Source organism: Ornithodoros turicata, chromosome 8, assembly GCF_037126465.1.
Source record: "Ornithodoros turicata isolate Travis chromosome 8, ASM3712646v1, whole genome shotgun sequence".
Taxonomy (NCBI): Eukaryota; Metazoa; Arthropoda; class Arachnida; order Ixodida; family Argasidae; genus Ornithodoros; species Ornithodoros turicata.
In genome coordinates this window covers 40,828,196-40,840,570 of record NC_088208.1, presented here as the reverse complement: position 1 = coordinate 40,840,570, position 12,375 = coordinate 40,828,196, and the positions used below count along the sequence as shown (strand labels likewise).

General features: G+C 48.4%; 1 protein-coding gene across 3 annotated transcripts; it reads right to left on the bottom strand.

Annotated features, from left to right (window-relative positions):
* Positions 1 to 3,813: 3,813 nt before the first annotated feature.
* Positions 3,814 to 12,252, bottom strand: LOC135367373 (LIM and senescent cell antigen-like-containing domain protein 1). Of its 3 annotated transcripts, none has more exons than XM_064600608.1 (10): positions 12,132 to 12,252; positions 10,451 to 10,570; positions 9,969 to 10,014; positions 9,024 to 9,211; positions 8,895 to 8,966; positions 7,896 to 7,973; positions 7,693 to 7,843; positions 4,548 to 4,689; positions 4,418 to 4,493; positions 3,814 to 4,170 (listed from the first exon to the last, which is right to left on the bottom strand). In XM_064600608.1, exons 2-10 carry the CDS (start codon positions 10,552 to 10,554, stop codon positions 4,047 to 4,049), a joined length of 981 nt encoding a protein of 326 aa, XP_064456678.1. In that variant the 5' UTR covers positions 10,555 to 10,570; positions 12,132 to 12,252; the 3' UTR covers positions 3,814 to 4,046. The 3 variants fall into 3 exon arrangements, with proteins under 3 accessions (XP_064456678.1, XP_064456679.1, XP_064456677.1); XM_064600609.1 differs by having other exon boundaries at positions 12,080 to 12,248; XM_064600607.1 differs by lacking the exon at positions 12,132 to 12,252 and adding an exon at positions 10,999 to 11,276.
* Positions 12,253 to 12,375: the final 123 nt, after the last annotated feature.

Below are 12,375 nucleotides of genomic sequence, written 5' to 3'. Positions count from 1 at the left end.
CCCAGGGACGAAGCAACCACATATTTACGTTTGCAAATGTTTACTTTATTACGTACGTCATAGCTGGTTCGAGTCTTGTGTCGACGGCTTCGTTTGTTTTACAGATACAGAAATGATGCAGACGTTGCGCGGACGGAAAAAAAAAAGAAAGAAAAATAGTCTGTCTGCACCCCCTCTTAATTTAATGGCGAATTATCACAAAATATAGGTTCGATATACAGCGAACAACTTCTATTGCTAATCACTGCAGAGTAAAAGGGGGGATCATCCATACCACTGATAGAATTTTAAACTTTTGTCTCTTCTTATTCCGAGTGCTCATAGAGTTCGTATTTCAAAGAATTAACTTTGACCAAAAGTCGACGAAGGAAATGCCCTTCCAGGTAATCAACTTTTACGTATTTTGTTCGTGTGTGTGTGAACAGAAAGGAGTGATTAATTACCATTGCAATGAGGTGGTGTGCTGCGAACACTGAAGGAGGTGGAGGAAGATTTCCTCCACCACTCCATTACACAAACTGAAAGAAAAAGAAAATCATTGACGTATAAATAAGGGAACGACATATACGCGGACGGAAACTTAAAGAAGACAGTCCTGTCGCGTTACCCTTTTCGTTGACTACGTAAAATGTCACCCCAGTGACCGAGCAGAAAAGCATCGGCACAAAAACGCGGTATGGAAAGCTGGTGACGCCTTACATTTCCACTTTGTCATCTTGGGTAACGCGACAAGTTTGGTATTAATTTCGGAACAGCAATCTCCGTTCTCGATCAGCACCTCTTAGTGTTGATATTAGAAGCAATTAATAATAGCAGCAAAGAAGCACGAACGAAGTAATGTGTTCCACGTGGATGACGATAAATAATGGCATTTTTACAGGCTCCGCTTCAAATATCCACATTCATTTTATTCATCTAATACTGCATGTCCAGCCGTTCGGCTAAAGTTTTTGTGAGATGCACCCGACTCATCTGTAACGAATTAAATGCTACTGGCGGAATCATAAAAGAAATCGCATTCGACGAAATGCAAATTTTTCGATGAAACGCCTTCGATGAAATGTCCCGAAACCATTTTGCTTTCTTTTGCTTCGAATCATTCGCGGTAAATAGGGACAAGAAAAAGATTCCATCGATCATTTCTTGAGCTGAGCTCTTCTCTCAAGTCGTACATGTTCGTCGGCAAAAAGGTGACATAAAAAGACAGTGATCTTCACGTGTCTGCTAAATGTAGTGCCTTTCAGCCAGCGTGCCGTGCATAGACAACATATCTTCAAGCCCTGTGGGTTGACTCACCTGACGACTCTGGGCCATTGCGGTGAAGCTACCCCACCGGGGGTGAATTTCTTCTTCCGAGGCAGCGCAATGGCCGGGAGGATCGATTTTTTGCCCATCGACGGTGGCGACGCCTTTCAAAGGATGCTCAAATTCCTTGTCCGAAGGCTTATTAGCGAGGTCGGAAGAAGACGTTCCCCGTTGCTTTTCTCCAAGGGGAACTCTAAACCAAGTTGACCACATTTCTTACTATGGATTTTTTATGCGGTTTCTATTGTGGCGCACTTGGATATCTGATGCGAGGATAACGTCATTTGGAATCTCTTCCGAACAAAACTAGAGGTCATTTATATCCTCAAGAAGCCTGACATCTACAGACATAAGACAACGCACCAACAAACCTTTTCACTTTCGATTGAGCGTTATTCATCGCGAAGCAACTGTATGGCTATGAGCGGTGTAGAGATGGAGGTAGGACAGCGGAAAGGAGTGGGAGGGGATTAATATGCGTCCTAGGCCAACTTCAGAGGGCCGACATCGCTCTTGAAAGTTACTCTGGGGTACCTCAGATAGGAGATCGCTGGTGGGTGTTCTGAGAGGTGATGAAAAAGAAAACATTAAATAAATAGAAACCCCGATAAATTGAAAAGAGAAAAAAAATCTGGTTTCGTCCGTCTTTTCCTCGACGTCAGAAAAATTTCCGGAAATTTTGCATCTAGATGCGTCGCTTCCAGCCTTTAGTGAAACTTTGTAATCAGAACTACCACTGCTTGCCGGTTGAAGCTAGCGATGAATGGTGGGCGGGTGTAATATTTGACGCCAGTGCGATTTGCCGGTCGGGTAGAAAGTTTTTCTGAAAGGGAATATAAAACACTGCACGTCATCTTGTCCGAAGAATCTCCAATTTCGAAATGAAGACCAGCATGCACTCAGCTTGTGAGCTGAGAGCGCTCCCTCACTCCTAAGTCGTACCCATCACGGCCCCACCTGAGTTTTTCTTGTTCTTTATGGGGTAGGAAAGGTTAGCCTTCCTGTTGGAGGCTTGCTCGCTACTCACTACTCTATTTCTTCCTATATCGCCGGGTCGGGAGAAAAAATTCCGACCCGCGCAGGATCCTATACAATATATCCCAGGCTAACCTCTCCTACAACCAATAACCCTCACCAATAACCCTCACCTCTTCTCCTGGAGACGGACGCTGCGAACTGTGCGGGTGTTCAGAGGTTCGTATTATCATGACGACCTATGACTAAAGAGCTCACAAGTGACCTTGGAACTACAGGAGGGAGCACGTCCCCCGCCCCTTCCCTCTCGGTACGCCCATGAGCCAGAAGGGGGGGGGGGGGATCGTACCTTTTGTGGTGCATTGGGGAGATGCAAAAGTGGGTGGAATCCTCTCCCTTACGTAAAGCTTCCACAGAACCCCTCCTGAAGCACACCAATTTTCGGTGGTCAACAGGTGCCTCTACCACTTCCGGTCCCACGTTTCCGCTTCAGAGAGCGTCAGCTAGTGAACACCATATATCCCTGAGACATACCAGGAAAGTCGCAAACGTCACGTCTTCAAGACGTTGCACGGAACGTGATAGCCACCCGTAGCTCTAGGCGGTCCCTTGGAATGAGAGCAGAGTTTCCGTGGCCTTGATCGCATACATAAATGCGTCGTCGTGCGCCACCGAAAGTGAGCACGGTAGGGGGGCGGTAAACCCGTGCGGGGGAGTACTTGATCCGCACACACCCTCCATGTCAGTTGAATGCCGGCAAAACGCGCGAAACCTGACGGAATTACGTCACTGCATTTCCGTTTCGGTCGTTTAGTGGATATAGGAATGACTCTTGACTCTGGAGTAGATGCTTAACGCACCCAATGAGAGCTTTCCAGGAAGCCCCGATGCTCGTCTGCTGACGTCATGCGAGGACATCGGGCCAGACTGATGGCTGCTTTCTTAGGGTGTTTTTATAAATTCGATTGACAATACACCATACACCTGAAATATTGTGCATGGTGGCTCATGGTAGACTGCTTGATGAATGAAACAGTTTTCGGCTATGTTAAATGTGTCTTCCTTGCTTCTTTGATGTTACTTTGATTTGATCATTTTCATTTTCCCTGCCAAAAAAAAAAGAGGAAAAGAAAAAAGAACAGTCAGTGGAGTAATGGCCATATGCGTAAACGATCCTCGACTCAACACCCTCGACTTGAGTAAGTGGAGTAAAGAACTGCTCCTACTCTTGAGGAGCCATTGGGCTTCACAGAAACACCGGCGCAAACATGTACTTGAGGAAAGTGCGAAGGATTTCCTTCACTCTGAGGGCGTTTTGAGTCAGTGTTGATTTATGAGGCACAAAGCTGGGCTCAACGAGCAACTGGAGTGGAGGGTCAAGTCCAGGATCATTTAAGGATACGGCTTTAACGACCAGCAGCAAATTCCCAGGTGAAACCCACAATAAAGAGGACGACACAATCCTCATTGTTTTATATCTTCGTTTGCCCAGACACGATCTGTTAAATCTTTTTACAATTTGCTCACACTATCTTAATTTGTTCTTCGATTTATTTCAGACTGAAAGCAGTTATAAACATATCTTTGTCCAACAACGTGTTGTGGGTCAATTGGCGATGAGCTATTTCTCATGAAAGCTTACATAGCGAAAATATATTAGCGCACTAAAAATGGGTTAATTTCAAAGCTCTTATAGAAGCATGTACTACTAATGTAAGGCACTGATGAAACGTGTATGGTTAAAACTCTCCTAAAACACGAGTCTCCTAGGCAATGCTCTTCTTGGGGACTCTCTCAAATGCCTTCTTCAATCTCTTCCGTAGCTCACTGGGAAACTTCTCATAGCAGCGTTTGCACACCGGCTTCAAGTCAACTTCAAAGAACTTAGTCCTGCAAAGAAAGATAAATAAAAGGAAATTTAAGATAACAGTTTCTCTGACAACACCACACCTCGCGCGTTCCATTATATGGTACAATATTATGGTTCTGCCTGCTGCACAATACAGTGCAATCCCTTTAATTTCAACTCAAAGGGGACAGAAGGTTTGTTCTAATAAAGTGCGGTTCGAACTAAAGGGAGCTGTTCAGACGTTACTTATTGAGCGAACACAAAACAAGGCAACGAGAGGCCACTCACTTCTGGCTCATTTTCTGGTCACATACGGAGCAGGCAAAATGGTGAACACACCAGGCCTTGTTGAGGGCTGTGAAAACTGCAGAAAGAAACCTTTTCTAGATTTTCTGTAGCAAGTACTACACATCCTTACCATCACTCGCTATGACACTATTACAGATGTAGCACAGGTTGCCGAACAGCTGGTGATAATGAGTCTCGCAGTAGGCCAGACCTTTCTTCTCATAATGGCGGTGACCCAGGAACGGCTTCTCACACTTTGCACACACAAAGTGCTAAAACAAAAATAATCACTGTAGTCTTTGGCGCACTGCCAAACGCGCGTACCAAATGCGATAGCACTGCAGCAGACGAGGGACTCTGGCGCACTGCCAAACGCGTGCGACATGCGATAGCACTGCAGCAGACGAGGGACTCTGGCGCACTGCCAAACGCGTGCGAAATGCGATAGCACTGCAGCAGACGAGGGACTCTGGCGCACTGCCAAACGCGTGCGAAATGCGATAGCACTGCAGCAGACGAGGGACTCTGGCGCACTGCCAAACGCGTGCGAAATGCGATAGCACTGCAGCAGACGAGGGACTCTGGCGCACTGCCAAATGCGTGCGAAATGCGATAGCACTGCAGAAGACGAGGGACTCTGGCGCACTGCCAAACGCGTGCGAAATGCGATAGCACTGCAGCAGACGAGGGACTCTGGCGCACTGTCAAACGCGTGCGAAATGCGATAGCACTGCAGCAGACGAGGGACTCTGGCGCACTGCCAAACGCGTGCGAAATGCGATAGCACTGCAGAAGACGAGGGACTCTGGCGCACTGCCAAACGCGTGCGAAATGCGATAGCACTGCAGAAGACGAGGGACTCTGGCGCACTGCCAAACGCGTGCGAAATGCGATAGCACTGCAGCAGACGAGGGACTCTGGCGCACTGCCAAACGCGTGCGAAATGCGATAGCACTGCAGAAGACGAGGGACTCTGGCGCACTGTCAAACGCGTGCGAAATGCGATAGCACTGCAGAAGACGAGGGACTCTGGCGCACTGTCAAACGCGTGCGAAATGCGATAGCACTGCAGCAGACAAGGGACTCTGGCGCACTGCCAAACGCGTGCGAAATGCGATAGCACTGCAGAAGACGAGGGACTCTGGCGCACTGCCAAACGCGTGCGAAATGCGATAGCACTGCAGAAGACGAGGGACTCTGGCGCACTGCCAAACGCGTGCGAAATGCGATAGCACTGCAGCAGACGAGGGACTCTGGCGCACTGCCAAACGCGTGCGAAATGCGATAGCACTGCAGAAGACGAGGGACTCTGGCGCACTGCCAAACGCGTGCGAAATGCGATAGCACTGCAGCAGACGAGGGACTCTGGCGCACTGCCAAACGCGTGCGGAATGCGATAGCACTGCAGCAGACGAGGGACTCTGGCGCACTGCCAAACGCGTGCGAAATGCGATAGCACTGCAGCAGACGAGGGACTCTGGCGCACTGCCAAACGCGTGCGAAATGCGATAGCACTGCAGCAGACGAGGGACTCTGGCGCACTGCCAAACGCGTGCGAAATGCGATAGCACTGCAGCAGACGAGGGACTCTGGCGCACTGCCAAACGCGTGCGAAATGCGATAGCACTGCAGCAGACGAGGGACTCCGGCGCACTGCCAAACGCGTGCGAAATGCGATAGCGCTGCTGCAGACGAGGGACTCTGGCGCACTGTCAAACGCGTGCGAAATGCGATAGCGCTGCAGCAGACGAGGGACTCTGGCGCACTGCCAAACGCGTGCGAAATGCGATAGCACTGCAGCAGACGAGGGACTCTGGCGCACTGCCAAACGCGTGCGAAATGCGATAGCACTGCAGCAGACGAGGGACTCTGGCGCACTGCCAAACGCGTGCGAAATGCGATAGCACTGCAGCAGACGAGGGACTCTGGCGCACTGCCAAACGCGTGCGAAATGCGATAGCACTGCAGCAGACGAGGGACTCTGGCGCACTGCCAAACGCGTGCGAAATGCGATAGCACTGCAGCAGACGAGGGACTCTGGCGCACTGCCAAACGCGTGCGAAATGCGATAGCACTGCAGCAGACGAGGGACTCTGGCGCACTGCCAAACGCGTGCGAAATGCGATAGCACTGCAGCAGACGAGGGACTCCGGCGCACTGCCAAACGCGTGCGAAATGCGATAGCACTGCTGCAGACGAGGGACTCTGGCGCACTGTCAAACGCGTGCGAAATGCGATAGCGCTGCAGCAGACGAGGGACTCTGGCGCACTGCCAAACGCGTGCGAAATGCGATAGCACTGCAGCAGACGAGGGACTCTGGCGCACTGCCAAACGCGTGCGGAATGCGATAGCACTGCAGCAGACGAGGGACTCTGGCGCACTGCCAAACGCGTGCGAAATGCGATAGCACTGCAGCAGACGAGGGACTCTGGCGCACTGCCAAACGCGTGCGGAATGCGATAGCACTGCAGCAGACGAGGGACTCTGGCGCACTGCCAAACGCGTGCGAAATGCGATAGCACTGCAGCAGACGAGGGACTCTGGCGCACTGCCAAACGCGTGCGAAATGCGATAGCACTGCAGCAGACGAGGGACTCTGGCGCACTGCCAAACGCGTGCGAAATGCGATAGCACTGCAGCAGACGAGGGACTCCGGCGCACTGCCAAACGCGTGCGAAATGCGATAGCACTGCTGCAGACGAGGGACTCTGGCGCACTGTCAAACGCGTGCGAAATGCGATAGCGCTGCAGCAGACGAGGGACTCTGGCGCACTGCCAAACGCGTGCGAAATGCGATAGCACTGCAGCAGACGAGGGACTCTGGCGCACTGCCAAACGCGTGCGAAATGCGATAGCACTGCAGCAGACGAGGGACCCTGGCGCACTGCCAAACGCGTGCGAAATGCGATAGCACTGCAGCAGGCGAAGGGCAGTGCTTGCCCTTTGACAGTATATGATTTGCGTGCGGTGCAACGGCATACCCAACCGTAGGTTGACATGGGCCTCGTGCAGAAACACGGATGCGGTGCGCGTTGTCGTACACTATTGACCACATAACAAAGGAAGGTGGCATCATGCAAATGTTGATACATTCGCACCATACGCTATTACAGCGCTCATCGCCATTTTGCATTCCCTATCATGTACAGCAAATGTGCGCAGGGACAAGCATGCTTTACAAGGCATGGGTACAGGCATATAGCAAGTTTCATGAATGGTATAGCAGCAAAGACGCTGCTAACCTCTTGTTATGACTCCTAGGGATGAAACCTACCTCCACATGCCAGTTCTTCCCAAGAGCAGTGACAACCCTCTCTTCGATGGGACGTCTGCAGGCACCGCAAATGGGGATGCCCATCTTGTCGTGGCAACGCAGACAGTACAGTTCTCCTTTCACTTCTCGAGCTTCGGCAGTCAGTTCCACACTATTGCACATTTATTTCAACTCTCAGTGGTTCTCCGCTTTTTGAAGCTTACCTGCAGGTGGTGCAGTTGAAGTGGTAAGGGTGGTAGGGCTCGGCCCGGAACTTGAGGGGCTGGTCATCTATTATGCCACTGTGGAGAGAGGCAAATATGCCACCTACTCAAGCTGAATATGGTGAACACAGGGCCATGCAAGATGCCTAATTTGGTTAATCAAGCATCGTCACAGCAGGGATTCATCTCAACGTTTGGGGCTGAAGATAGACTTAAACCCATATTTACTTTCCAAATGGATTCTCGTCCGAATAAAGCAAAATCCAATTTTCTTTGTGGAATCGCCTTCCGAATTTGCAAGTTTTGCGCACCACAATGTGTGCCTGAACATCTCTGTACAACAGGTTCCAGAAGGGAACTCAAGACATGGATGCTTTCCTCCATACAGTGTTGTTGTATAGCATAGTGCCATATTGACGAGAAGCTTTCTTTTATTTCAATACATGTGCCACATAAGCAGAACAAATGACATTATCGTCTCACGCCATTAGGGTCCCGAATGGCATTATCCATGATGGTCGTGCCACACGTCAGATTGCAATGACATTAAACGCCACGATGTCGATATTTTGGGCCGTCACACGTTCTTTTGCTTTTGTTGGTGAAAATTTGAGAAAGCTCCTGCTTTTATTTAATCAAAGAATACTCGTCTAGCCTCAAATTATGAAATAATCGTGTCCTTCACAGAACAAAGTGGTTTTGTGGAAGAATAAAATTGTTACTCTGCACAGACAATGGGAGTAAGAGTAGGCATTCCATTGGCGAACGAGTTGTGGCGATCTCATTAGGCAGAAAGTGTCATTAAGACAAATGTCAGTGTGGCACTGCACTAATGACTGAAATGTCATAAGGCATTAAGCACTTAGGCATTTTTTTTGCCCATGTCACAGGGGAAAAAAAAAAGAAAAAAAGACTCTATAACACCCAAATGTGTGCCCAATTTCACGCAAGACATTCTGGATTAATTCCACTGTTCCGAGTGGGGCAAGATCTACTCACTGGCACTTGTAACAGATGTACTTTCCAATGCCTGCAGCCTTCTCTTTTGCATTGCACTCGTGGCACAGAGCCCTGAAACAGAGTGAAAGCAGTCAAGAGGGTGTTGGGGTGAGTGTAAAGCAGCCACACCTTCCAGCGTTCTTGATGAAGCCCTGGTCCGCCAGGGGGAGCTGGCACAGCTGGCAGCGGAAACACTCCGGGTGCCAGTTGTTGTTCATGGCTTTGATGACACGGCCGATGATGAACTCTCCACACTTGCCACAGCAGGGGGCAAACAGCACGTGGAAGTCATGCTCGCAGTACTTACGTCCCTCAAACTGGAAAGAGTTACACATTCGAGCTTCAGTTTTCATCGGCTCTCAGTCTGTCACATCAGTGCACCCCAAACTGTGTGTGTGTGGGGGGGGGGGGGGGGGGGGGGGGGGGGGGGTCGTGAAGCAGCTCAGACACTTGGAAAAAGGGACAGCAAGTGATATCCTTAGACCATGCTCTGCCCATTATTGTGTGTCACAAAAAAGCTCGCGGTAGCGTACCCCAAGGTCTAACCAGGGGCGTATCCAGGATTTTTCTGAGGAGGGGTTCCAGCCATGGACAGCATGCTAGACAGGCGATCTAGGGTCAATTAAACACTATACGAACACAGAAATTAAGGAGGGGGTCAGGACATCTGGTCCCCCCCCTCTAGATCCGCTCATAGGTCTAACAAACAAGCTCACTAGTGAATAGGAACAGCCATTCCTGCTGGAACCCACTTTTTTGTGATGGTTCCTAGCCCAGCTGGCTCACTAGTGAATAGGAACAGCCATTCCTGCTGGAACCCACTTTTTTGTGATGTTTCCTAGCCCAGCTGGTTCACGCTGACTATATTGAGTGCCAAATGAAAACTCCTTGTCAATGTTGTGTATTACAGTTCTGCACTAAAGTTGAAAAGTTTGTGGCATAGCAAAAGTGCGGGGGGGAATTTCAATTCGGAGGATCTGAGAAGCACCACCATGGGGCTGTCAAAGTAATCAAATTTATTGATCTCAGGGTTGTCATAGATGTACCAAGGACAAATGTAAAGAGAAAGAGTACCTCGTAAAAGATGCCATCAGGAAAAGAACAGAAGCATTGAGCACATCTGGAAGAAACAAGAAAGTTGTACAGCCAGCAATACCCCGAGTACATTTCCTAAATGTCCATTATACAAGTAGAGAACCAAGACCAAGGGCCCACCCACGCATCACTAAACACCTCCAAATATCCCATTTTCAGATACAAATACGAGTGTTTGAGGAAAAGCAAAGGGCAATCAGACTGCGATCAAATTCGAGTAACATTTCTTGCAGATCTCATCAACCAATGAGAGACTGTTTCTGGTTTAATACATTGTTAGTACAGTCTTCTAGTAAAAATGGTAGTGTACAGTTCATTTCCGTGGTATTAGTAAAAATGGTCACGTCTGACAGCAGCTCTTCACATGTGTAGTCCTTCACAACCACATTTTAGGTTGGGCGTTACGAGTCATTCTATGCTCTGTTCAAAATGAACACTTCGTATGTCAACAACTTTCTTACACAAAGCAGGACTGGTGCCAAACTTCCCCGTGAGAGTTGACAATTTTCTCGTGGGGTTCAAAGCCGTCTCCACAGCGAGTGCATGCCATCGCGTCCAGAGACATCAGGAAGCTCGGCTGTCTGTACAAAATAAAATTTCACACTTAGAACAGACTCACGATTGCCTGCAAGATGGTCCTTCATATTCTACACGCTGCCTCTTTCTGTTCTAGCTTTTCTTTTTTTTCAAAAACTTGCAAGCTCTCACTGTTCAACCTGGTAATGTGGTCCATTTTACAGGATGGATTTCTTTGACAACGGTAATCAATCAATCAGTTTCTTAACGGTTAACATCAAGTGCCCTGAACTCATCCATCACTTTTAGTGCAGCCATAGGCACAAACTTTTTCCTGGAACCTCTTCAATCTGTCCTACATTTCCGGTCATGTTATCCTAGAAGTATTGGCGTTATTTCGAAGACACGACCAGCTTATAAGTGAACATAATATGTGCATTCGTAGCCTAATACTTTGAAGGCGTCCGAAGCAGAAGGCCACTTTAGTACGTACTCAACGTGATCGGTGTCAACTGTAGAGGGTGACCCTGTTGGAGCATTATCATAATCCGCTGGCTGCTCACAAATGTTCAATTGTCGCATTCGTTCATTTACGTGTCGTCTTCGGTATAACGGACTCGAGTTAATTTCCAATTTCATGCCCGGCGTTGTTAAAGACATTGCATCGGGCAGTCAACGCCACGAGATTTTGGAAAACACGTCGTCTGTCACACACACGGTGGCCACACACCAGTCAGTCGTCACCACACCACCACCCTTCGACACAAAGGAAGCCGCATAACTTTGGGGCGGGTGGCGATTGGTCGAAGATATTCGTGACGTCTACCACAAGTGAACTTCCGATTTGTATCTTTCTATCCCCGCTTTTTTGTTTGAATGAGCTTGAATATCTCTGATATCTGTGAAACATAAACACATTGTTCCCGTCCTCGAGGTGCAAAGTGTCAAAATAAATGCGGGAAATCAACCGTATTTACATGCGTTCATACAAGGGGGATCATTCCAGGGACATTTGGGTGTTACGGGAAGGCGGGGCCTAGGTTTCCGGTTACATGAACTGACATACAGAACCTAATTGAAATTGGAAAAAGACAGAGAAACTAATCATGACATCTACAGGAAGCACACGTTTTGTGGCAATCCGAGTCGCGAGAGCAATGATCAAAGGCCGCCCACTCAATCAATAATATATGACGGCAGAGTACGGGTACAGGTTTGACATACATGGCAACACGCCCGTGTGGGCAGAGTTTCACTTCTGTTTCTGTTTCATTTTACAGCATATTTTTTAACAAACAGAAACTGGTGAGACATTAAAATGGACATGCATTTCTGGGAATGTGTCGCGTCAGGGGCAACTTGATTGCAACAAGATTGTTGCTCACAACAATCTCATTTTAATCAGTTAACGCCGTTCTGGCACACTCTTTTCTGAAATGGGAGCTGTTCCTAAACTCTGTAAAACACATCGTCGCTACACTGACCGCAGACAATGGATTAATATGAAAGATGCGCCTAGATAGTGGTCACAGTTGTCATGCGCTTGTAATAACGAAACCGGAATCTAACATTACCTGATCTGTTTCTCCAATTAATACACTCCTTCCAGGCACGGCATGCACAAACCTTGTTTAGATATCAGCCCTTGCACCGCTTCTTTGCTGTTTCTGTAATAGGTCGTTAACAAGATCGCACGTTCTTCGTCCTTCAAGTCCAACTACAAATTTGGTTATAATTCGCGAACTCCCCAAGGACGAGCACCGCAGATCAGGGTAGGAGGGCGTGTAGGGCAATAAAATAATAAATGAGCGGCTCAATTTATATTTCATTCTAAAATATGCTACTGAAAAAATACGAAGTTAAAAATGTG